At 46.1% G+C, this 27194-nt stretch overlaps 1 protein-coding gene across 6 annotated transcripts in view; it reads left to right on the top strand.

The window, feature by feature from the left end:
- The window catches only part of EVL (Enah/Vasp-like), a 141228-nt gene that overhangs the window by 103737 nt on the left and 10297 nt on the right, over positions 1 to 27194 (top strand). For all 6 annotated transcript variants that reach the window (XM_068682779.1, XM_068682776.1, XM_068682778.1 and 3 more), the window contains exons 4-7: positions 17127 to 17190; positions 21226 to 21287; positions 25334 to 25563; positions 26003 to 26124. In XM_068682779.1, coding sequence (XP_068538880.1) covers positions 17127 to 17190; positions 21226 to 21287; positions 25334 to 25563; positions 26003 to 26124 — 478 coding nt within the window. The remainder of the gene's footprint in view (positions 1 to 17126; positions 17191 to 21225; positions 21288 to 25333; positions 25564 to 26002; positions 26125 to 27194) is intronic.

The raw sequence follows: 27194 nt of genomic DNA, 5'->3' as shown, positions 1-27194 counted from the left end.
AGCAAGCAGGAATCCCATGATTAGAAGATTGAGATTTGCTGGCATAGATTATGATCACTGCCCGACAGGGAGTAGCAGCACCGTGCATGTCAGCAATGCATGGAGTCAGCACTCCACACCTAGCGAACACCATCTAAGGAATAAAACTAAGGCATCAGTGACAGTAGCCCACAGGTAAACAATTTATTAATATCAATAAAAATGTTTATTTTCATAGTCTTTTCTCATAATTAAGCCAAAAAAGTGGCTTGATATAAATTACCATATGTATTAATAATCTTTTATTCAGTAGTATGATAACACTGTTTGTGGGAGAAAATAGGAAAACTGAAATTCATTAGGGAGACATTCTGCACTACACTTAGATCAGATGTTGCTCACTGGGGGGGTTCAATTTGTTTAATTCACGTAGATGTGTAGACAACCCTGCAGAACAAGAAAAATACAAGCATACATTTAATATTAGTTACATTGCTTGCTCATGCATACTTTAGTTAAACTCTTGGTACCATACGATTTCAGATTCTTTTCATGTGTCTGTAATCAAATATTCATGTTTCTATTTTCCCTGACAGTATGTTCTCCTGGTAAAGATGTGATTCTGGAGCCTACGTTGATGTACACAGAGAGCAATGGATGTGTTCAGCCCAAACCTTTGTGCACACATAGTCACTGTAGGAACACTTCCACCAGCTAGGTATGGGAAAATAAAAGGAACAGATGCTGCCTTGGTGCACTGTTAGCACTGTGAAGCTATTGACTTTCCAGTGCTGACACACAGTGCGTTAAGAAAGCATTTGCCTCATTTCTGGTTACAACTATGGCACGGGGAAATGCCATTGGTAGACAAACTGGATCACCCCAGAAAACATCCTAGTCTAGATTCAGTTTAGGAGCTCTGTTGGGTTCAAAGGAGATGCTGAGGGCTTGGTCTTTGATAAAAGAGCTTTCACTATTCATTCCTAATTGGAGAAGAAGCACAAAAGCAGATATATTAAAATATAGTGCAAATATTTAATTCTGCTTATTTCAATATTAAGGAGTAATAAGTATCACTGAAGCTGTTTCACAATAATAGTGTTGTAAAATTTTACTAATACACAACTAGACGTTTTTGTCAGTGCAATAGAAAAATATAATTAGCTATACATCAAAGCAACTTCTGAAGGTATTGCTGTGTGTGAATGTGAGCTATTCCTAAAAAAGAATTCATAACATCTGTCAGAGTTGTTTAGCTCCCTAACTTTGCCTGTGTAGGGCACGTAACTCTTACTCGCACAATCACTTAAGCATTGCATGCTGTGCTCCTACATATAGGCTGCTTTTCCAAAAGGAAGTGTATTTGTTAGTGCTGCTTATTTTTTATGCAGCAGCCTAGGTAGAAAGGAGTAAACCTGACAAAACCCAGCCTTGTCTTCACTTTAGTTTGCAGGGAAGGATGTTTCATTACCTTCCCCCCTTTGAAGTGCCATGTCCCTGCAATCTCTATTTAATGATCCAGATGAAAAATAAACGTAGAGAGGAAGGAGTCGCCGTGCAGGATTGCAAGAACACGAGACAGTTTGAGGCCACAGCATCCTGGGGGATGGGAGCAGCAGCCCCACGATGGGGGGTGCACGCCGGGCCCCCAGCTCCATTGCTGGCTGAGGTCCAGCAGCCGGGCAGGAGCTGCTGCCTCCGTCAATGAACCAGCTGTTAGGGCAGGTGATGGTGCTGGATTTCAGGTCATTTGATAACTGGGCCAGGCAGCTGTGTTCTGCAGTTCAGCTTGGGTGACACGTAGTCGAGGAGCTTCATCAGCATGGTGCAGAATTGCTCACGTTTCTCAGCTACTCGGGTGGGTTTGGCTGTACTGGGGGGGGGGAGGATCAGCTGGGTCCCATCCCTGGCAGCCAGAGAGCAAATGCCATCGCCTGCTTGGCACTTCTGCACACGAGAAAAGCGTGGAACATTGCTGATTTTTCAGCCTTATTATGAATGATGTTCAGAGCAGCTCTTATTTAGGCCGTCACGCTGGGAACCTGCAAGCTGTCTGCAGTCCTGGTAGGTCCTGCTCGGTCGTGTCAGCTGCTGTCGAAATGTGAAGTGTGGTGCTGGCTTCCAGGCTTGCAAAGATGTCCTTGTGCCTATGTCAGGGAATGAGAACAGCTTCTTAATTCCTTTCGTGGCATGGGAATACCTGAGAGGGGACATGCGGGGAGGATGGAGGCCATAAGGAGCCTTCAGAGGAGCAGCCTGACCTTGTTCTGTGCTCAGGCTGCTTGGAAGAAAACTGGCAAAGCTTACTTGGGGCTGAGGAAGGGTTAATGTAAAATATCACGATAATTTTCTCAGCTTGGCAGGCTTTTAGGCTTTAATGGATTCCCAGAAAAGTCAAGCAGATTTTGGGTGTAAGAAAGCGATAACCACCAATGATGGATTCCTAGAATTTTAGAGCCAGAGGAGACCATTAAAGCCGTCTACTGTACCCTTCTCGTACAACACAGACCTAGGGTGTTCTGCCCGCAGATTCTGCACAAGTAGGTAATGCCCTGTCTGTGCTAGAACGTACACTTTGCAAAGCCACGGTATTAATAACCCCATGCGATAGAGAACCTACTGGTCCCCACTGAAGCGTTTCCAGTTCGCTCATTGCCAAAACACCATGCTGGAGGGACATGCCTGGCCTCGAGGAGCACAGAGCTTGGGCACCTTCCTGGCTGGTGCTGGGATGTGGTTTCCAGCCCAGCCTGTCCCGTCATCATCAGCGGGCAGGATGTGGCCCGTCTGCTCTGTGTCTGCGGGGATGGCACGGAGCCGGGCTGATGGGGTGCTCGGGTACAGAAACAGCAATGGTGTCAGAAATGTGGGAGGAAAGGCAGGGCTGCAACAATGCTGAGGAAATAACCATGAAGAGCCATTCCAGTGTCAATAAGGCTGCTTGTAATGTAATTTAGAATGCCATCTCTGCTCTCCCTGCCTCCAGACTTCTTGTGATGCAAAGCACCTGTTATATCGAAAGGTAAGAAGTAAAGCAGCAGAAGAGCAGGGCAGCAGTGATTTTGACGGAGAGCAGACAGCCAGAGATGCCCATCTTATTAGAGGTGGCAGCTAAGGCTTGTTCTCTGTGTCTCGAAGTGAATACACCCTCCGAGGCAAACCAGCTATTTTTAACTCCCATTCTGGGAAGCCCTGCTTTCCTGAGCAGGGAGGGAACATGTATGCACTGTGTCACTGTTGTCTCACAACCACTTATCACGCCAGCCTCCTCTCGGTAAGGAAAACCAGATATTAGGACAGAGGGCTTGTCAGCAAAGTGAAGCAACGAATAAACTTCCTCCTTGAGGGCACCGACAGGGAGGGGGAAGCCTGTTTCATTCAGGAGAAGTCCCATGGGGGCTGCTGAGCCAGAGCCAGGTGGGTATTTGTTACCAATGGCAATGAGGTTTGCTCGCAGTGCAAGGCTCGCTTGGCTCTGCTCGTGGAAGAGAGGCGCACCCAGGAGTGACTCATGGGCAGCGAGCAGGCTGGCGAGCCAAGATGCAGAGTGATATTCAGGTTCCTAAGCCCTTCCTGAATCTGTGGGCATTTTGGTAGAGCTTGTGGCTTAGTCTCTTAGGATGAGACTCATCCCAGCTGTATTTACAGGGCTGGAAGTTAGGAGTGGAGTCAGACCCAGGCTCCTCCCGTGACCAGAGGAGGAGGATTCGCCACCAGATACACCACTAGAGGAGGGTTCATATGTCTTGAAGACTGGCACTGATAGCTGGTGATAGAGGCAGAAGTTTGCAAAGCTGAAGTATTTCTGATTTGCTCTTGCTAGCCTCTGTACCGGAGTTAGGAAGGTTTGGAGGTTTTCATAGGGGCTTTCTGCCTGCTGTGAAACGTACATCCCGGTGTGCCCCAAAATGGTTGCTCTTCCTCTCCGGGAACAGAACGCACTTTCTGAACACTTTCAAGTGAATCATAATCAATTTGCAAGCTTAAATTAATTAAAGTTGAGCCCTCTGAGAACTATGAAATCCGTGCCAACACTTCCTTTGTACCAAATACCCTTAATAGCTGTGTAGCACAGACTTCAAAATTTCCAATCAGTTAAATTAGCTGAAATTTTGTGTAGAAGACAGAAAGAAAACAGTATGTTGTAATCAGGGTACGTTACCAGTGACTGTTGAATTGTTACTGTGCTGTGGGCTTCTGACAAGCAGTTTAGGTAACTTGCAAGCAGAGCCACCTTGTTGTAAGAAATGACTGACCAGTCTTCATTGTTCCTCTGCTGGTGCTTTGCCCCTAGCAGTACCCTCTAAAGAAAAGACATGTACCATGCAAGCGTGTCTTTTAAAACTAGTTGAATTTAGTACCAAAAATACGGACATGATTTAATCATAGGATATTGTTAGAGGATGGCGTCACTACAAGGCACTCCAACACAGATACATTTCTTCTAGCTTCAATCTTTGCTTTGAGTGGACTGGGGTTTTCTGGGCTGTTTGTGAGACACATCTGCCTGTAATGGTTTGTGCTCCCTGTTTGTTGGTGGAAAATTCCCGTCTCACATTCTATTTAAAACTGTAACTAGAAATATGTGAGCCCAGTTCCAAAATAGATGCCGTGCCTTGTGGTCTTCTCACCGCCATGGGTGCGTCTCAGTTCAGGCTCCTGAACCTGTATTGTCCACGTAAGAAATGAAGGCTACATGCTGATTTCATGGGCTGTGCTCAATCCCTTGTGTCTGTATTGCAGGCAGAAATTCGGGAGTCCCAGCAGGAGTCCCAGCTCAGTATGGGCTCAGCCAAGATCTCTTGCAGGGAGCATCTCCAGAGAGACAGCACGTGGAGATGAGCAGCGTGCTTTCTCCCATGTCTTGTGTGCTCCAAGCAGTCTCACACCCGGCGATGTGCTAGGGTGTATAAGTGCAGTGTCTGCAGAGTGACAGCCATCCCGTGTGCATGGTGTGTTTTGGGGAAATTTCAGCTCCCCTTGGCACAGTAGCCCAGAGTCCTTTGGAAGTGATGATGGAAGTGGAGGTTGAGAGCAGAGAAAGGCAGTAGCAAAAGTTAAACCTGGTTCAGTATAAGCAGCTTCTACAGGTAGGACAAGGCATCTGACAGCGATTCTCAATACAAGAAACTGGTTTCCATCTACAGTGGTCTGGACAATGGCATGACAATGGCTTTTTTAGTGTATTTTGCCCAGCTGAGGAGCCTACAAGTTTATCCTTCTCCTTCTTGAGTGTTTTCCAGAGTGCTTTAGAGTACAGAGCTTCTCAATGTGCCACTGGATAAAGATGCTTCTAAAACCATAAAACCAAGCACTCTGCTCTCTTGATAGTGTTATTTAGTTTTGGCATGGCCTCTGTGTTTTAGCCATCTAATGCATTGTTAAATGGCTCCCAAAGCATAGACAATAGATATTAGGAATAAAAACGGAAAGCAGCCTTTTCAATTAAGGGCAAAATGTACAGAAAATAAAATGACACCAGTTATATCAGCAGCATATTGGCTTCTGTGCACTCAATCAATAGATACAATCAGTAGGTGCTCAGATAATTACAGTCTTCCTGCAGTAAGCTTCATGTAGGACAGCCACTCGCCTGCCTGCTCCCACTTGCAGGATCAGAGCTGTCCTTTATTTTCACTGCTGTGGATTGTGGAATTAGGGATTTTCAGCTTCTGTTTTTTAAAAAAAGAAGCATTCTTCTAGCACAGCTCCTTCCAGAGGACCACTGCACCAGGTAAGTGCGGGGCATCACAAGTGATTTCTCAACCTTTGCTATGGACTCAGACATGATTTATATTTGTCAAAATGCAATTTGCACAATTGATTTCCTCTTACAGGGATTACAAGAGCAGTTAGTTGAAGGAGAGTTTGCCATTTAGCCAGCTGGTATCGGTTCGTGCTCAGAAACAGGGTCAAGGTTTTTATTCAGGAGTCAGAGATGGTCAAGTGAATTGCTACTTGAAATCTCCTCAGGTGCACAACATCTGCAAAGCATTACATGAGGTGGAGGGAGCAGTAGGGATGCCAGCTCCCTCCTTCTGCTGGTGGACTGGCAGACCTGGCTGGCAGCGTGTTGTCTCTGCAGGTGGTAGATCTGCAGGAGGACCTGCAGGAATTTGTTAATCTCTGTCAGATCAGTCTGAGAATCACTGAGATGTGGCTTGGCCTTGAAGGAGATTTTTCATCTTTCTATTACGCATGAGTATATTTAACCCATCAGCAAACAAAATCTTAGTATGTAAGAGTTAAGCACAATAGTAGAACACATGGGGTGACAGGCACTCGTGGCCAAATAAGTCACAGAAAGAGTAAGAGCTGAATGCATTCCTGTGACAGAGAGGAACTGTACATCTCTGTGTTTACAGAATGCCTCCTTAGCTGGGTATATTGTTTTTAGCTGCCTACACTTGTGTAGTACTGTTTTTATTTGAATGGGCAGGTGGTCCCAACAGTGACAGCATGTCTGTGCTTTGGTGTCAGAGCTGATTTTTTACACCAGTCAGATACTTCCCTTCATCGCAAGATACAGGAGGAAAGCAAAGGAGAACAAAAAGCATTTGGAGCACCCTCAAAACAGGGAATTCAGTGATCTGAACATATCCATTTCTATAGAAAAAAATGGAGTCCTGGTGATAAAATACTGTGTATAGCTTTATTATTTTAATGCCTATTTTGTTGAAGTAAATTTATACCTCTTTTTATTTTTTTTAACCCTCAGAAAGTAATGGCAAAAGACTTGGCATTTATGGCCATGGGAACCTGAATTTACACTCAATATATTTCTGTTTCCAGATATACTGCTCGTGGCATTATAAACCAGCAGGCAGGAAGCACTGGGTGCATGCTGGTAGAATTTAGATCATCCATGTGCCATAGTGAAAAAGGTATTTGCTCTTAACAAAGTTTTTGCTGTCTCAACTATTAATTAGTTAATACTTGTTTCGCTGCATCTGATAGCAGAGCATAACTGAGAGGTATCGATACTGTAAAATGGGACATAAATAATTCATAGCAGGGAGCATTAGGAAACCTGTGATAAGCAGTTTGGCTATTAGAATATCTGCGTATCACCCGAACGTTCTCAGACTGTTTTAACCTCGCAGGAGGTAGGCACAGGGAGAGGGTAACTGCTGAGGTGTGCTGAGTACGTACCATTTCGGAAGGGCAGGAGTGGCTCTGATATATCACAAGGTAGGCAGCAACCTGCCTCCACCCCGGGTTTCACCTACTCCAACTCTACCAAGTTTCTGTTCAGCATATTCCAGAAATGAGATATCAGATACAGGACTTTCCTGCTAACGTTCAGTGGGTCAAAATGTTGAACAGTGTAAATCCGAGTAGTTTCACTGGGGCTATGGAGAAACTTGCCCGAGGCCAACCGTGAATTTGCGTGAGGAGTGCAGGCGTGGGCTGTGTGAAGTCACCTCTGCACAGAATAATGCACAGGAAGGGAAAGGGACGGATCAAAGAATGAGTGATAAGGCAAAGATGACAGGGAATAGATATTCTGGGTAGCCTACTCGTACAAACTTTCCATTAACTTTCACCAGATTGCCTTCTGTGAGACCCGCCGTGCCTAAATAACGAAGAGGAAAGTGACTAGCAGGCAAAGTAGAAAGGAAATAAAGTGCCGAGATCAGAGGAGATCAGGAGTGATGGACTGATGAAAAGAACTGAAAGAGAGGAGATGGGGACCTTAAGCCATCCGTATTTATTTCTGAATCCAGCACGTTCACACTTACATTTAAAACTAGTGCTCAGCATTCATCACTGGTGTAACCCTTTTGACTTCAGCAGCTCCACCGAACAAGTGCCCTTGATCCTGCATGTTCATTTGCAGTCAGTTTTTCCCTGTGACAAGCTAACATTTTTCTTCTTATGCTTACTCACACTTCTGCGTTTACTTGCAGAAGTAACTACTTGCATGTATGTGAGCCTGTGGTGATCTGACAGGGACGGGGGCAGAAAATGCAATTTCTCTCTGAATTTCACGGTATTATTTCAGGGGTGCTTCCTCTTGCCCAGACAGCATGTCAGACAATGAAGTCTGGCATCCAGGCACCCTAAAGCATTGCGATAGGCGAGGAAGAGGGCCCGATTAAATATTGAAGCGTGCAGGTGCAGTGTGCCGTGGTGGATAGATTACAGGTGGTGAAACCCAGCCTGCCGCGGGCGGGCGGTGGGCGCTGGGCATGAGGACGGCGCAGAGAGCAGTGCGCTGAGGAGCGTGCTGCCATACTATGGTCAGCAGGGAATGGATCTGGCACTGCTTCTGCCTCTGCCACTGTGACTGCATCGTCCTGTGCAGAATGTCGTGTAGGTGATGGGGAGCTCCCCGCGGCCTCGCGCGCCTTGCATGCCATGCTCCATCGGGAGCCGTGCTGGGAAGGGAGGGGAGCTGTGGGTTGGCTTTTGTGGATGCTGGGCTTTTTTTGCATGGAGATGTTCTGCGCTGCCAGCCAGTCGCTCTGGAAAATGGCTTGCAGTTGTATTGCATCGATTGATCGTTTGTCTTTTGCGTGTTTTTAATTCCAGCAACAGGGCAGTAGGATGCCGAGTTGTGTTTGAAAGATATCGGCCATTAGGTTCTGATGATGCCGGCGTTAGTCAGGGCTCTTAAATCAGGAGAGGTCATTACAGTGGGAATATGGGACGGTGACTTGTGAATCAGCATGTCGGATCACTTCTGTCTTTACTGGCTAATAAATAGCATCTATACTCATGGAATAGATACTGGTTTAAAAAACAGCTAACAAGAGCAGCGATTTAAACCTGCTGTAGTTGCCTGGCTGTTTACCTGTTTTTCCTCCACGAAGACCTGCCTGGGACTGTCAGCTCCTGTTAGTTTGCCTGGAAGTGAGGATTCGCAGGGTCACGCAGGGCTGGGCTGTGAGGATGAAGGATGGGTGGGTTCACTCCGGGCCTTCACAGCTACTGCGGCCTCCCAGCTTGGCTTCCAGTGGTGGTGTGAACAGGATCGGGTGCTGTGTTTGAATTCCTTTGGTTTTCTGTTGAATTTATTAGGTTCATGTTTTTATTATCAAGGAGTACTATCCATTGCTAATGCTGTTTTTTCATGTTTTTCCATAAATCCCCCAATTTATCCTCATTTAGCTGTGTTTTGTAGAAAAGTCCTCTGCCTTCTAGCACTCTGTCCAGCTACCGATGTCCATCCTGGCAGGCGTACAGCAGCGCTGGGGTTTAAATCTTGCTAAAATGGATCTTGTCTGGATCTTAACCATTAACTAGATGCAAACTGTGTCCTTATGATACGGTGTTTTCTACGTGTACGTGTTGCTTCAGTGCACATATGGGGCTGCAGGCCCTGCTGTTCTCCATGGTGCAGAAGTACGCACTAAAAACCTGCCCTGGGGACTTCACTGTCTCACTGGAGAGTGAAGAAAGAAGGAGACACTTGAAAAACAGCGAGACTTGCCTTGCAAGGTTGTACATGGAATTGGGCCAAGAACAGACCATGGTGCTCCAGGCTCCCTGGGTGCTGCAGCAGGCTACACTAAGTGTAGAGGTTTTTCTAATTTAACGTGTCGTAAGTCTTACTGTTAAACAAAACTAGAGATGATGTTTGACAAGCCAAGTGTGTAAATATCAACTGATTGAACTCCTGTACATGTCAGTGGCTCTGTTCTTTCTTCCTTTTGGAGATTTTCAGAGATCTAATTTGTCCCCCAAAAGGACTAAATTCCTCCTTTTTAATTTGATGAAAGGAATTGTACGTATGACGTGTGTATAAGCAGGCATATGCATGTGTTCGTGTGCAAATACACACCTGGTCGCACTCTTACTCATTTGTAATGTGTCATATGATGGAGGACATTGATTTGTCCCCTTGGCTTCCTTGTAGCATCTACTGACTGCGCTCTGGAGTTAGCCAGACCCTCAGTGACAGTGGGGTGACAGCTTTATAGTATCACTAATCTTAATTTTAACAAAAGTCTTATGATAGTTGGCGTTTTTCTTAAAGCTTCATTTCAGCCTAGAGACATGAGAGTTTATAAACTAATTTTAACCTTAATTTCAAATCTGGTTGTGCAGGAAAGTAGGCTTGATGTATGTTGTAAGAACAATAAAAGGAAAAAAGAAAGATAAAAAAGAACAGCAGTCTTTGTGGGCTTGTTTAAATATGTTTTTATTTAATACTTTTTACCTTTTTTTTTTAGCTAGTCTAATCACTTTGAACTTTACGGGTGACCTTTTAAATTCTGGCAGTGATTGCCATTTGTCCCCCTGTGTTCTGTGTTTGTGGTTATGAAGCTGACAACACTGGAGTCACACCCTCAGAAATCCAGTGTCGGCTTTTTTTCCTCCAAAAAAAGGGAATTAGTCCCATAGCTTTCCATGCACACACCGGTTTTTCAGAGCCAGTTCCCATACCAGCAGCAGTCAGTCCCTGGCTGAGTAGGATGCTGGTGCATGATGAAGTTCCTCTGGAAACAAGGCCAGCAGCCCCTGCGGAGGAAGGAGGTGCTCACAGTGCTACCATAGCAGGTGGCTGGCTGGCTTATCCACCTCTGTGTCACTGGCACACAATGGAGCAGTCACTGAATTATTTCTCTCTCGCTCTGAGCTCAGTGCAGCAAACAAACCCCTCCTGGGATGCTCCAGTGCCACCTTTCCCCGACCTGTGTGGCTGTTCCCTGTACTCGCCTTGCTGGCTGTGCTCTGCTTCTAGGAGAGCCAAGCGGGGCTCACCCACTCCCAGATGATGCTGCACAGAGTCTGCTGGTGGAAAAGCTTCCCGAGAGAAAAGCCACGGCTGTGCCATCCCCCCTGCCCACGGAACTGCAGCTTCTGTTTCCCAGCTCGTGCTATTCCAGTGGCATGCACACAACCCAGGCGTGCTCACGCTTTTGCACAGAATGGAGTAACTCTGTTTATTCACACAAGTTTTTAAAGGTCAAGTGGAAACTTGAGCTACAGGGAAAAGTGTGAATTAAAGCAAAAATGCTCCTGCAGCTTTTGAACAGCAAGGGTGATGCTGACCCTGATAGCCCTGGAGCCACCTCATTGGAATGCCTCCCATTTGCACAGTCACCTCTAGGTATTTATAAATTTCTTTTAAAGCTGTTGGAGCTGTCCTTTATGTGAGAGGTAACCCAAGCTGTGCTCCTGTGCTAAGGCACTGCTGCTGAGATGAAGTGCACCTGAGCCATGCCTGTTACATATTAAATATGATCCCTGCTGTCGGAGCACAGGTGCTTTCTACAGGAGCTGCTTTAGCACCTAATCATCTTTATTACATTCATTCATTGAAAAAAAATAAATAGAAAAAAAAATAAGCTTTTCTTTCCCATCCCAATCAAGACACCAGCATGAAAGCTCATAAATACAGTGCCAGTGCCATGATGGATAATCATACAGGAGCAAACAATTACCATCACATTTCATGCAAAATAGTTGAATTAACAGCTTGAGCAGTGGACGCAAAGGCACAATGTTTTCATGCCACTGTGCTCACCAGCACTCCTGGTGCACCAAAGAGGGTTTCTTTCTTGTTGTCTTTCAGCACTGGATCTCTGGGGCAGTTTTATCAGGTGACTCCTCTCTGCATCTCCTTGGTCCCATCAGGCTTGTTGAGCGTGCACCAGCACGCCCTGTGGTATGCCCTGTGCTTCCATTTGCTGATTTCCATAACAGAAAATTTACAAAAAGGCCTTGCACAGTGCACACACCTGTTACTGAGGCAGCTTAACTCGTTAACCTGTTAACTTGCAGGAGGTGTGAACTAATGTTAGGGTTGGGCATCCCCGTTTTAAATACCAGGCTTGTTTTTCCAGCTCTGGCACTGTCCTCAAACCTTATCTACCCCAGAAGGTTTCACCAGTGAACATGAAATCAGTCCTTAGTTGGAATGAACAGAGTTCATGCACACCCCCTGTGCTCACACCCTCATTTCAGTTTAAGTGAGGCCTATTTTATGTTGGATTAAGGTAATCTGTAAACCTGTACAGGTGAAAGGATAAAGACGAAGGTAAGGCAGTTGCAATAGTGGAAAAAGTGCTTTTCAGATCTGTTAAGCTGGCAGTTCCTACAATCCAGTGTAGTTAGAGGTAAGACGAGGTTGTGTACAACATTGCTGGGGGATGCTTTTAGGGGATGTTGACTTTTCACTGCCAGCCACCAGGGCACACAGGAGGGAGCCAGAGGAGGGCTCCTGGCTGGCGCAGGCCTGGCAATGCTCGTTTCACTGCGCTCTTCTGGCCTCAGGTCAAGCCAAATTTAATTCGGTCTGTATCAGAATAAGAGTGCCTTAGCTGTGTCAGTAGCGAGTCTCACCTGTAGGTAAATTGATGCAAACAAATTTGGCTTGTGCAGGCATGGTCTGGGTGTGATGGAGGCATTTAACGTCTCCCTCCCCGGGCTGGAGAAGCTCATTAAGGCTGGTAAAGCTCTGCAGTTCCTGGAGGAAAGGTTTGGTGAACATGTAAGTGATGTTATAGAAGGCATTTAACGTCTTCTGTTACAAACACTGCACCCTGCCTGTGAATAACACTCTCTGAAACTGTTTCTGTTGGGAGTTAATGTTTAATAGGAGCGAGGTAAACACGCCATGAGCGCAGGCTTTGTGGCGCTGGACCCGACCCTGCTGCCTGGTGGCTGCGTTCCCTCGCTCTGCTTCCTGTGACTCAGATGAGCAAACATGGTCCTGTACGGGGCTGTAGCTGCTGTCTTGCATGGCAAACACCACAATGAAACCCTAAGGGCATTAACATTTGTAAACCTGCCCCACTGGACTGTCCTTTGCCTCAGCCCTTTCAGAGGATGCTCTCTGCAGCATGTCTGACCTGTGAGCTGTTGCACATCAGGTGAGGTGAGATGTCCTAAATATTTGGGTTACAAACACTGTGGTGTCGTGGTGCTACACATGAGGGCCCTGGCTCTGTCACCCTGCAGCTCCGTGATCCCCCTTTGCAGCCCTTTGCCTGGCCACAGGCACTTAGCTCTGCCTGACCTGCTGTGTCATCCAACTCTGGTCCTACCAGCTCGGGCCCCAGAGGCAGTACAGGCACCCTGTTTTATCTGTGTGCCTTATCTAGGCTAATTAGGTTGGCGCTTTGTCCGGGATAATTGTCTCTACTAATCAGTCTGAGCACAGTGTCACTGCACAGCGGCCTTGTGCCTGCTTCCTGCACCGGCTGCCTTGGTGGGTGCTGCCTGGTGGCCTCTGGCCGTGCCAGGACATCTCCGAGACCTGCTGTCCCCACCAGGACAGCCACAGAGGTCCTGCTTCCCCTTGGGCAGACCCCCAGCGTCTGCACCCCACACAGACCCCGTGGCAGGGCATCATGGTGACGTGACACAGCAGCATCCCTGCCTGCGGCGATGGGCTGAGGTCTCCTGGGCAGCTGGACAAGGTGCTGACGGTCCCAGCAGCAGTGAGATTGCCCAACAGCAGCAAGAGAGCTAAATTTACACCCGGCTGTGAGCGCTGGGAACTGATGGTTTGCAGAAAACTTCCCCCATCCTGCCAGAGTGGAGCCTGAGCTCGCTTGATTTCACATCTCCGTCACACTGTTGGGTTGCCTGATGGGCAGCAGCACTGCTGGGGGTGGGTAATGCCCCTCTGACCTGCACAGGGGAAGGGGGAGGTGGTGAAGAAACCAAAATGCACTTTCCAGGTAATGGAGACAATTTGCAGGGTGGCCACCAGTAGCTGGCAGTAGCAGAGCTCAGTGCCCTGCCATGGTGCACCTGTTGGAAATATTTTTGACTTTTTTTCTGTCAAAAAATGCCAATTTATTTGAAAAGCATTCCTATGGGGGGGAAAAAAAAAAGCTTTGCTGGAACTTGTAATCTGGCATGAACTCTTCTGGTCAAAATGAGCAAATGTTTGTGGCACGTTCCTATGACATACCTGACTATGGGGCAGAGCTGAACCTGATTTTTGCACAATCCAAGTACAAGCTGAAATGATCCAGCAGCAGGGAGAGGCGTCTGTCTGTCTGTCACCTCTCTTCCTGCTATAGTCTGCTGTTTTATTTCAGGCAAAACCATCATGTTCTGCTCATATGCAGACTGTGGTTTTTCAATCTCAGATATATTTCCTATTCAGCCCTGGCCCTAGACGCTTTCCTTAGCCCACCACGTTCATCACGCTGGTAGGTGAGCACCACGAGGTTATAGGGCTTGCAAACCTTCTCCAATAAGCTAGAGGAGAAAAAGCAAATGGCAAACTTCCTTGTGTTCCCAAAATCTGCCTTGAGCTGAGTCACAAGATGCTTATATAAAGCGCAGTTAATTACTACAAAGCAACGAAGCGAGGAAACGTGGATGTTCACAGTGTATCTCCTGCATTAATTAGGTTGCTAAAAATGTAGATTGCCACAGCTATGAAGCTGCAGATGGGTCAGGAGCAAAACAACCTCCTGGTTGTGCTGAGAAGCACTGTTCTCTGTGCAGCTGATCCCAAAGGCTGGCAGGGTCGGAGGCAGCTTGCAGTGCAACTTGTGGCATGTGTTTATATGAGGATGCCACTGCAAGAGCACCTACTGCTCATGTCTGCTCATGTCTGGGAAATACCTAAGGAGGTGGAGAGAAGTGGAACCTAGAAAGGTCCACCTGAATTTAAAAAACCCTCCATCAAACAGATGGCTGCTGTATGTGCACCACAGAACATAGACGTATGAAACCAAGCATAAAAATAATCCCCATGTTCAATTTCTGCACTGAGCGTGCTAGAAGCAAGCTGAAGGATGAGAACCGCAGAGCTCCACTGTTGCAGAACACGAAGTGCTCTGCAGACATCACATCAGGTGGTGGTGCGCCTGGTCTGCCCAGAGCTCCAGACTGGAAATAAATCTAGCAGCATTTGTGCTTCTGGCAGTGAATAGACCTGAAAGCTCAGGTTGGACTTTTAAGTGTATTGGCCAGCCTCAGCAAAATCTTGGTCGCCAAAATAGACAACGAATCTTTTTCTTCAGGGTTTGCAAATGAAGGTTTCACATTAGTGTAGAAGAACGATTGGTTATAGTAAGATCACAGAGGTTGTAAGAAGGAATTATTTCTTATGGCTGTGGGTGACTCAAGCATTACAAAAACAAGTGGTAGAGAACTGGTGTGTTCCCCACTGCTGGCAAGAAGAGCTGGGACACAGGTAGCAAAGGCTGTAACTGCCCTGCACACCCTCTTATCCCACAACAACACCACGTACATACGGCTTCCCTCCCTTCCTATCACTTCCAGTTTACTGAGCTCACTGCTCTTCCTTGGCTGGCAGTGTCTGATCAGCTTCAACTCCTCTGCCTCTTCTCTGAGAGAGCTTCCTCTTCCTCTTCTATCCACGCTTGCCTTCTTTTGTCTAGTTTTTTGGAGTACTTCACTTCCAAAGCAGTTGGAGAGGAAAATCATGCCAAGCAGAATGAATGTGCAGAAGCCAGAAAAAGAGAAGAAAAATGATTTTGGAAAAGATTTATAGGAACAAATGTTTTGCTGCAGTGTGGTGATATGTCTAAGAAATCTCAACTTGTAAAAGAAAGGAATTAGTCATTATTCAGAAAGCGCTGTTACATATTTTAAGATATCCAAGAAAGAATTAGGGCATTTTGGGGTCCATGCAGGCATGTACCCTGTGCATCTGAAAAATTGCCTTTCTTTTTAAATTAATATACAAACAAAAACACCTGCAAATTTGTCGCTGCTTCTGTAAAGAGTTTTTGAATGTTGTTTTTTTACTTACTTAGGTCATAAGTAGCTTCTGTTTATTTTTGTTTGTTTGTTCGTTTTATTTTATTTTATTTTGGGGGCTGTCTGTTCAAAGAGGAGGATATTTCTGTAGAAAATATGGAGAAATTTGCAATTTCAAAACACAATGATGAGCTTTATGTGCTTCAGTTTCACACTATGACCAAATAATAACAAAATGCTGCCAACTGAAACAGTCATCTACAATTCTCAATATATATATATATATATATATATATATATATATATATACACATATAAACAATCAGGATTTATTAATGGGTAGAGCTCATCTCTGAATAAAGGAGTGAAATTAAATTATTTCCATGAAGCGAGGGAAAAAAAATTCAAGTAGCATTGTCTGAATTGCCTTGTGGTCTGTCCTAGGAATATATCAGGTATTTGCTCTACCACAGACAATTTTTAAAGGCAGAGTTCATTTTGCAACCATGCATTACAACCAGAGGCTATGTATTTAGTTTCAGTATGGTCCTAATCCTGCTAACATACACATACACAACAGAAAATAGAAGTAAACTCATTGAATTTACTGCAGCTCCTTCATGCTGAAAATTGAGGTGAGCTTGTTGGCAGACTATGAGGGTTACTTATTTACCTGCCAGCTATGCGGGTGAGATCAGCTCAAGAAAGCTGCAGATGATGAAAAGCCGTAATCCCAACTTCCAGATGTACTGTGCAACGTTGCCCTGAAAAGGTTTCTTCGGGCAGCTTTCCAAATTGATTTGGTTTGATTTGCTTGGTTTTAAACCTATCCAGTTGCTCCCTAACAGCACCTACAGGGAAAAGGAGCCCGTGTTTTGTGTGCTGTCCACAGCCTGGTGCTAGGCTCCTTCTGCGTTCCTTGCATTAGTCAAATTGGCCACAAGGCCTCATTTTTCTGGGCATTTAGATGAAAGAGAAGATTCATGCCAAAGTACCAGATTAAGATGATGTCATTTATACTTTGACATAATTTACTGCCTAAGAAGAACTGTTGTTCCTGCAGCCTCATCCTCTGGCCATTCTTCTTAACATTGGCACTTACATTTAGCCACCTCTCCAAGCAGAGGGCAGACTTCTGTTCGATACTGTGAGTCTTCATACATAGGTGATCAAAAATTCTTGTGATCAAATCAGTGCTGAGCATGGTTGAGGCTTGTCATGATGGAATTCTTTAGCCACTGACGGAGGAGTAACTGACTTAAACCCTGAAATTCTTTCATCCACAACTCCGCTTAGTGAAATATCCAACATATATGTGTATATGCAGCTGCATCACACCAAAGCCCAAGGTCCAAACAGGTGACATTACTGACTATGGGGAGTTTGGTCCAGTTCCACAAGTTGGGGATGGGACCTCATCTGTCTTCCTACCCCATTCAGAAGGGTTTACTGAAAAGGTCAGCATCAGTTGCTTTCCCAGCATCATTCTCTTGTTTTCTCTGTAGGTCCAGCTGCCCAGCGCCAGGTCCAGAATGGGCCATCCCCAGATGAGATGGAAGCACAGAGGAGGTAAGTTGGTTTCATCAGTTATGGTAGATTTCTAGTTTGTAATTTGATGTGTGTGCAGTCCTTGCTCACTAATAAGTACTGTTCTTCCTACTCATAACCTGGTTTATGTTGATTCTGAGCAGTTTGTAATTATTGGTAATAATTCTGTAATGACTTTTTAAAGGGTGAAGTGAACTGAAGCCCTAGGTAAACTCTTTGCTCAAGGACAAGTGTGAGCCATGTTCGTGTTCAAAGACAAAACGTGTTTACAAGCAATCTGTAGAGTGTGTGTTTCTCAGCATGTTAAGAAAGAATTAAGCATATTAAGAATTAACCATTCCCTGTTCTGGATCATTTACTGGCTCTTGCTAGTCATGTTGCCCAGGAAGCACTGATGGTATATATACCCTGTCAGTAATAACTCAGGCTCACTTTGCCTATGGCTACTTCCTATGTCATATCTCATTCCTTTTATGAATGTTTTGCTCTAAACAGGATAATAAATGAAACTAAAATCATGCCTGTCACCCTTCCATGCAAGCCTCGACATAGTGCCATATTACACATGGCCTTTTCTCTAGCTGCTAGCAGTGGTCTGCTTGATGCCAAAGGGGAAGGTGGGCAGGAGCGCCTTTCCTTATATGCCTTCTCCATAATCAAACTGTGAGGGCAATGTTCCCATTTCAGCTTTGCTGATTCACCCGAGACTCCTGTAGCAGCAGTACCTTCAGCTTCCCTTGCCAAGCAGAAGATGTACTCGTCCCATTCTGGACAAGGTCTTCTAGTCTGACCGGCCACCCAGGCTGTCAGAGCTGGCATCTGGCTGCCTGGCATCGGCTGTGTCCAGCCCAGCAGCGCTGCACAGCCGGGTTTGTGCCTCCCTGGTGAAGTATAGGCTCACGCACACACAAAAAAGGCACCTCTGTATGCCGTATTTCTGCTTACTGCAAATGTGTTTCGCCTACTCTACGAGAAAGACCACAGCATGTTCTCCCCAAAAACGTGTAGCTAAAAGTTGGTGAGCCTCCCTTCACCGGGAGTGTGTTGGAGTACAGGAACCAGCAGGACCTGTTGCTGATCACCATTTGGTGCGTGATTGTTTAAAAGCTGTGTTTGCATTTGCTTCTGTAAACAGAGGAGGGTCAGCAGGAGCGCGGTTAGCTCTCACAGGACTTGGCCGGGTGCTTGGTTTGGATAATAAATAGCTTCGCAAGGCGGTTACTGCAACCAGGCCTGCAGCTGCAGCTCAGCGTGGTGGCTGTTCGTGACAGAGGCTCAGGTCTCAGTGGGCTTCGCCTTCAGTTGTAGGCACAACCTGTGAGCAGGCACGATGTCCCCTACACAAAACCATGTATAGCCCTTACACAGGCTGTGGTGGGTGCTTAGGTTTCTGTTTCAGGCAGCCCTCCATACAATTCTCTTTTCCCTTCTCCAGAAATCACATATAAAGTGTAAGGAAACTAGTTCCCTGCTCCCAAATGGCCTGAAGTTGAACAAGGGTTATTAAATGACTATTAAAAGTGACTGTTAAATGCCTCAGTGGGTGATTATACGCCAGTCAGGATTATTAAGGGTTACTTTGATAGCTGAGCAATCAAAAAGGTGAGAGGAGAGCTCTTTCTCCACACCTGTGTGCTGCACAGCCTGGCTGGAAGACATGGTCTCAAGCTTGATTAAGCCAGTGGGAATTGCTGAAAGTGCAGGCTGTATGAACTCAGACCCCAAATTTAGGTGTCTGAGTCTGTATATGCAAAGTGTGACCAGTTTAAGTTAGAAAAAAGAGTGACTTGATTTATTTATTTTTTGGTTGGTTGTTTGCTTGGAGACAGTAAGAGCCCTTTGGGTAGATATTTTTCCACTGCTACGGGGCACATGGTTCTGGGAAAGCTTCTTTTGCTCCACTGGACTGGAATAAGCTCTGCCAGTATATGCACTTAGACGTTATTGCATCTGCTCTGAAGGACTTTCAGTTTTAATTATGCTAACGCACTCTTGAAGCATATAGCAGCCCTAATTTTAGGCCTAGCTTTTTTTGAACAGCTTATGAGCAGGCAAGGAGATCAAGTTCTGGTAACTGCCCTGCAAATTTGTCTGTTTTAAAGTTTTTTAAGGACCTTTACACAAATGTGAAAAGAATGTATTGTAAGTCAGAGGATGCAGGTTGTTCCTTCTTATATTTTACTCCTGGCGTACTCCTTAAGCAGCCTTGTGCAAATCTTGGTCTTTATTTAGTTCCACTGGAACGAATTTGACTTCCTAAGAGTGTAAGAAGTTCTCCTTTTAGCACGTGTGGGAGGACGTGCTTGGCTCATGCAAGCTGCTGCTGCCCAGGAGCAGGCAAGGCTAGTATCAGCCCAAAAGACTTCAAATGCCTGTGGCTGGACCCTTGTTCTGGGGAGCACCCAGCCCCGGTGTCCACACCAGGGGCTCCAGTAGTTTGAAGTCTTGCCCATCTTCCTTTCCAAGTCTGTCCTGCTGGAGTTTTTCACATCTGTCCTCCAGATAAACCTAGAATTCACCAAGGTTTAAAGAGGAAAATTCACACATTAAGTCCTTCAACATCAAAACTTTCTAATATATGCCAAGATATTGTAGGGGACAGTATGCTTAGGGAATTTTAGCACATCTCTTTACCACTGAAATTTTAGAAGTGCAAGTGATGCTGCTGCTTAGGTGTTCAGCACAAAACTATCCCGTATGAGCCAAGCTGCAGAACAGATTTCTCTGTGGTTTAGATTGTCGTAGCTGAAATAAAACCACTGGAATCAGCCAGCCGAGGCTGTTTCTCAAAACTGTTTCCCCTTTGCACTTTGCACATATAATAATTTCCTGAGATGCCTGTAATGATTTTCCAGAAATTGCTTGTGTTCAGTGAAATGCATGTCCTGAACATAAGACCACGTTAAGATTGATCTCTCCACGGTGAATAATTATAATTGTGAATTTTTCTGTTTCATCTATTGAATTAGAATTGAAACACAGGAAAATTGTTTTGCAAATTAAGACATTCTTTTAGTTCCTACATAACATAACTTTATTTTTCTGGATATTTTTTCTTATTTTTTTATTTATATGTAAATAGAATTCTTTAAAAATAGCAGACTCATTTGAAAGTACAAGTTAGCAAAAATGTAACAGGGAGATCTTTTTGAAATATTATGTAAAGTATTAATATAGAAACATTGCCTGTAGTTCATTAAGCTTGCCTTACTGTACAAAACAAGAAATAAACTTCTTGCAGAAAAAAAGAAAGAAATCTCTTTGCAATTAAGACTGGCCCAAACATAGGTGGAACAAATTCAGGGCAACGTTGGTTTAGAAATTGTGGAAGAAAATGGTAATAGACCTTACTGCCAAGTGCTCCAATAAGGTAATTCAGAGTTATGGTGTAGTATTGTTGAAATCCCCAGTTCATATCTACGTGTGTGGTAAAAATAAGTGGCTTTTTTAGGTATCAATATTTTTAACTAGAGAATGGCAGGGAGGGCTCGTGGCAGGGGCAGCAGTGACAGCTATTTCTGCAGAAGTGGTAAAGCGTGCGAGAGAAGACCTCTGCTGATAGATACTGGCAACTGCACGTCCCTGGAAAGCAGAGCCTGGGAAAAGGCTCCTCGGTGCTAGGCGGTGCATTTCCCTGCCTGGCAGCTCCTGAGGATGCAAAGAAGAGTGGTGTAATTCTGTGATGAGCACATGTGGAAGAAAGGCAGTGGTTCAGGTCCTCCCTGGCGGTGTGGCAGTGCTCTGCTCACCTGCAAAGCCCTGCTGTGCCAACAAGGGACCCATTGCAGAGTTGCCTGGCGTGGATCAACCAGCCCCTGAACCAAGCATCTGCAGTGTCCTGAAGGTACCAGGCCGTGTCCTGATTACATGTCCCCAGCACCTGCAATGGCACTGCTGCGGAAGTCAAAACCACGTCCATCTTGCAGGAACGGTGTTTGTGTGGAAGACTGGCTCACCCACCCGTAATGTACAGCTTGAGGGCCCCTCAGTGCATAAAGCTCTTACAAAAATATAAGGAATACATAATGACTGAGGTCTTTTTCTTTGCTGTTTCAGACAAGTGATGGAGCAGCAGCAACAGCGCCAGGAATCCCTGGAAAGAAGAACCTCTACCACAGGCATGTATCAAACACCTGGAAAGAAAGCAGCTATAGTCTCTCCCTGCATGTCTTCTTTAGCTGTAGTTGGGTTTTTTTGTGGTGCTATGCAGGAGCTAGACTGCTAAAAATTACAGAATCACAGAATGGTGGAGGTTGGAAACGACCTCTGGAGGCCATCTAGTCCAATCCCCAGCTGAAGCAGTGACACCCAGAGCAGGTGACAACGTCCAGACAATGTTCACACTGCTTTTGAATACCCACAAGGAGGGAGACTCATGCACCTCTCTGGACAACCTATGCCTGTGCTGGAACAGTGGCTTTAGTGATAGTTTGATTTTACAGCATTTGCAGGTAGGGACTTAAAAGCACTCGGGCTTGGTGTGTTGTTTCACAGAGGCTCATGTCCGAGCCATGCAGGTGGAGCTAGGCAGGTTTGGGGCTAGCCAAAACTGCTAAGCAGAGGGGGATTTTTGGCATACCAAGGTGGGGCTGGCCAAGGTGGCAGTGACTCCTCATTCCCAGAGGATGTCAGCATGAAGGGGTGGACGTGCCGGCTGTACCAGGTCGGGGCCTCCCCATTGCCCTGCGGCACAAAGTCAGATACAGCGCAGAGCAAAAGAGAGCCCTGGAGTCTCATCGGTGGGGATTTTGTAGTCATGAGGTAAGGAGTCTTCTGTGTGCTTAATGGAAAATACATACATATTTAATGAGCTTATGAAAATCTTCTATAGCATACTAAGTTGCACAAGGCTGAGCGAAGAGCTGACAGAAATAGTGTATAACTATGAAGTATGGCTTTGCCTTCATGAAAGAAGGCAGTAAGCAGGCCAAGATGGTCTGCTTTAGGCTTTTGTGGAAGTTTTTGTGGTTAATTTGGCCACATAAATTATGTTTTTTTCCTCAGCAGTTACAACTTCTCAGTTGTTTTTGACTTGAAATCAGCTCGGATGCACTCATACCTTAGCCAGTGACATAAGTTGACAGACTGTTTGGGCAGAGGTTTCTGTGTGCTCTTCTGCATCAGGGGGCGCAGCCACAAGGAGTGGGACACGGCCCCTGGAGCGTTCTGTCTGTCCCCTCCAGGCTACAGGGTGGCCACTGCTGTGTTCACTGCATCCCCTGCAACTCCCCTGGTGTGAGGGTGACGCTGGGAACCCTGACGGATTCACATAGAGCTCACCATCACTGGAGCACACAGCCCATCCTGGGCCGCGGGGTCCTGCTCTGCACAGCCCCCAGTTCTGCTGAGGGCTGGAAACCCCTGGGCTGGTGTCTGTGCCATCTCCTCTTTGCTTTGTTTGAGCTTCTGTTTGCATTTATATTTTGTTTCCTTTTCTCCATACTGCTTTGCCTTGGTTTCGTTCCTCACTGCATGCCCATCTTATTCTTTTTTTTCATTTGTCTTTTCTGTTCTTTTAGCTCCCACCCCTCAGATAAGCCTGTGCTCTCCCCCCTCTCAGCACCAGCCTCCTCCTCCTGCCTCTGGTGCTTCCCCTTTGCCACCCCCCCATGCCAGAGCTGTCCCTTCCCCTCCTGCTGTCCCAGAGCTCGCTGGAAAATCCTCTTTGCGATTCCCGGGGAGAGGCAGCGAGCCCCCACAGCTCCTGCACAGACACTCGGCCTCCGAGCTGCCGACAGTCCCGGGTTCCTCCCCGCCAGCCTGCCCGAGCCACAGGCCTGTCATGCCAAGCATCAGGCGGACCTCGCTGTCTCCGCCACCTCTCCACCCTTCCCACTTTCCCTTCGCTTCTCGCCAGCCCCTCAGGCGCTCCTCTCTCTGCATCTCTCCTTGGACTTCTGCTGCCCCCGTCACAAATGCCCCCCTAGGGCAGAGGGTTGATGCCCTGCAGCCCCACGGTCCCACCATCCTGCCCGTGATTCCTGCCCCACACAACAGGGTCAGGGAACCCACAGGTAAAGCAGGCCAGGAAGGCTTGGCCGGCATCCCTCTGAATGGCCACCCCAAAGAGCAAATGGCTTCAGGCTCCCCTAGGACCCAGCTGAGAAGCGTGCCTGGGTCTTTCTTTCCACGCCTAGGAGCTGCGCCCTCCTCCCAGCTGCCCGTGATTGCCAGCCCCCCCGGCTCCTTCGGCCAGGCCCTGTCCCTGTCCTCCCCTCCGTCACCTCGCCCCCCGCAGCAGTGGTGCCAGCCCATGTCACACTGTCTTCCATTGCCTCCCCCTTACGCTGCTGGGTCTGAGGTGACTAAGCCCGGGAGGACCCCTCCTTACATGACTTCATCAACCATTTCCCACTTGAGTAAGTACTGATTTTCAATGAGTTGTGACCTGTAAAAGGCTTAGCTTTGAGCTACCTACAAAGCCGCACTCGCACTGCCCGTGACCACTAGAACAAGGCCTGAGAGACCCAAGACCACTCTTGCCATACACGATTTCTGAAAGCAAGGTAGAAAAGTAGGTACTCAGGACTGGTCTGAGGACCTTCTCAGTTAAAAGCAGGACAAAAAGCAAGAATTACAGGGCTGGGGCCCTGTAGCTGGGTTGTTGCAATGCATATTCCTACTGTATTAGCCCAGGAGGAGGTTTATATCATTTGGCGGAGGCAAATTGCATTTGGCAGCGAGCTTCGTTCAAAGCCTGTGTTCATTCTGCTCCAAATTTAGCTATGGGCTCTGAAGCTGGAGGCCAGGTCTGTGGTAGACTTGTTGTCTGTGTAGCAGTATTGGTAGAGGCTGGGATTTGTATTCTTTCACTTAAGTGGTATTTCAGACCAGTAAAAGATGCAACACTGATTTTGTTAGAGTTATGCAGAATCTTATGTGCTTATATATTTTATTTCCTTCTAGCAACTCCCTTCCTGGTGTAAATTGCACTAATAGTTGAGGTACTGTCACCATAACTGTTCTAGCAAACCTTTTTCAATGCAAGCAGATCTAGAGCTTGGGGTCTGCACTTTACATATGGTCTTGATTCCTAGTGCTCATCTAAAGCCTGCTGTGTGAGCAGCTACGAGTAATGCCTATTTGTAATTCAGATCATACTCTCTGTGACTTGGATCCATTCCTGTCTATAAGCACATATAATGCTTAAATTATGTGCCTAGAAAAGGAATAAAACTGAGACATTTCCTTCCACTTAGTGCTAAAAATATTACTACAGCCACTGGAGGGGAGGCTCAGTCCTTCAGCTGATACAAGTCCTTGAAATCCATTTAGTTCAATAAAGTTATTTTAAACTTACATCAGTCCATTATTTTGACTCGGTTCAATTTTTGCCTCAGGCTGGCCTCTAATTAGGTGTGTGTAGTTTTGCAATTACAATTAACTGTACCCACAATGAATTACCAGCTATTATGTTTGTGAACCAAAGAGGGCTTGAAATGTTTAAAGTATTTCTAATAGCAGCTATGCTTCACTTCAAGAATGGAATCAAGAGCGTGAAATCATGCAGAAGTAACCACAGAAATAAGGTAGTATTATGAAAAACCCTAGATAAGAAGAAAACCAGGCTGCTAATGTTAATTTCCAAATGTTGCTTGGTCAAAACCCTCCTGTCTTTGAAAATAACACTTACTGAACAATTGAACCTGTGATTATATATCAAGATCAGCCTGTTCTGAGGGCATAATGTAGGGAAATACCCTCCTGGTGGTGTACGCATTCAGCTGGCCCATTACAGGCAAAGTGCTGCAAAGCCTAGAGCGGCTTGTTGCAGAAAGCTATGAGAAGAACAGAAGAAAGGTGCCACTTTGTGCTTTGATTTCAGTACAGGATAAAATACTAGCCCAGAGGGAGAAAGTTGGTTGGTAGTGATAGGGTCTTGCATAACACAACCGCAGCTGGTTGACCATTGCTGCATCACCATTCAGGAGGACACAACCACAGCTGATTGACCATCGATGCCTCCATCATTCAGGAGGACACAGCCGTAGCTGATTGACCATCGATGCAACCACAGTTCCCTATTCCTCTGGGTGCTTGGTGCTTCCTGGCATCGCTCACTTGTTGTGCCACCAGGTCACAGCCTGGGAATAGCACTCGTGACTCTGCGCATGGGCTGTTGGAGATGGCTCTTCACACGTAATTTGTCTTCTCTGCATTTCAGGCCCAGCTCTGCCACCCGGCCATCCCAGCGGGGCTGCGGTGATCCCTGCTTCGTCTGGGGGCCCTCCCCCTCCGCCACCCCCCCCAGTCCCTCCGCCACCCATGGGAGCTGCGCCCCCCCCACCGCCCCCACTGCCGGCCGGTGCCAGCCAAGGGGCTGGCGGTGAAGACGGGTCGGTGTCAGGGCTCGCGGCGGCTCTGGCTGGTGCCAAACTAAGGAGAGTTCAACGGGTAAGGAGGGGGCACGGCGGCCCCCAGGTGGGCTCTTCTGCCAGGATTTCATTACAAGTCCACCCTGGTTTTGTCTGCTGGTATTTTACAAGCGTTACAAGTGGTTAAAGCCACCGTGCTCAAAAAGCCAGCGTAGACTGGTGAGGCCTCGCATAAATAAGTGTCCACTTCGGTAAGGGTTATGTAACCTAAACGTAATTATTAACAAACATCACTATGGGTTTTTTCATCATTCGCCCATATGCACTGCCTCATCCAGATTGCTCCTGGATTTATTAAGGTCTATGTGGGTCTCCTTTCCAACCCCAAACATATCCCGCCTCTGGTTTTGAGCTGTGATTGTGATCGTTGCTGCTAATAATCAGGAAAACTAATCATTAAGGGTGTGGTTCTAAATTAAATTCTTCTCCTTAATTCCAATGTTTACTTCTGTCTTAAGCCAGAAGACGGCTCAGGAGGGTCCAGCCCCAGTGGGGTCTCCAAGAGCGATGCCAACCGAACAAGTAGCGGAGGAGGTGGCGGAGGACTAATGGAAGAAATGAATAAATTACTGGCAAAAAGGTTTGTACTTAGACTTCAAGTAATCCCTAGCGTGAGCTCTGCAGTGAACTGGATGGGACAAGGTGCTCTTATTTTGGGGAGCAATGGGTCACTTCGGTGACGCTTTGCAATTTGCCAGGTCCTGCACAGTTCCTAGTCACCCACATCCCCTGGCATTTGATATGAAAGTGAAGGTGTTGCAGCAATGGTACCTGGCAGAGTTTAGCTGTTGTGGCAAAGCCTGCAGTGTCGTAACTTTCAAAGACAGTGGCAAATACATTCTCTGTGATTTTGCTGTTTTCAAGGTCTATTTTGAAGTTACAGTTTTCAGAAAGAATAAACCATGAAAGGAACCTAAACAAATAAATTTTATGCAGCTCATTCAGGATGCTGGGCCCAAAGGCATAAACAGAATAACAGGACAACATCTTGGCAGGTAACTTGGTATTGATTCTTAGTGTGTTTTCAGACAGTCTAGCCAAGTTATTTTCTGCCAAGGTGAGTCGTGATATATCAAGCTACCAGATATTTAAAAGCACTCTATTTCAATTATTTTTGGTTTCTCTTTTCCCCCTCCTTCCACCAGTAATGTTCTGTTAAACAGTAATTCACAAGTTCTTTGTGATAGATGTTTCAGTTTTAGCTCTAAAGACTTTTATTTTACATGTGAATAATGAAACAAAATGATGACTAAGATAACGAAGGGTAGGTACAGTCTTACAGTGTGCAGAGATGGAGATTATAAATAACATTGTGTAGCATAAACACAGTTCCTAGTGCAGAGGTTCTGATTCCAACTTTCCTCCATGTTCTGGTCATTTCAGAAGGAATTCTGAGCACGGACTGTGGATGTAATCTTTTAGAAAGCATTCAATTAATACACAAAGCTCCAAATACAGTTTTCCAGCAGTTTGAAATGCCAAATATATAATTCTGTCTCTTTTCAGAATTAAAATAGTTTAATAGCTTTTAATACTTATTTTCTGGTTTAACTTCTGATCTACTTTGTACTGCTACATGTCAAAACGGACTTTGCTTGAACTGGAAAATGTCTGTAAGCAAAGTAAAATACAGCGAGGAGGGTAGCTGGG

This window comes from Anas acuta, chromosome 5 (assembly GCF_963932015.1).
Source record: "Anas acuta chromosome 5, bAnaAcu1.1, whole genome shotgun sequence".
In the NCBI taxonomy this organism is placed as follows: domain Eukaryota; kingdom Metazoa; phylum Chordata; class Aves; order Anseriformes; family Anatidae; genus Anas; species Anas acuta.
This window is presented reverse-complemented; position numbering and strand designations above follow the sequence as displayed.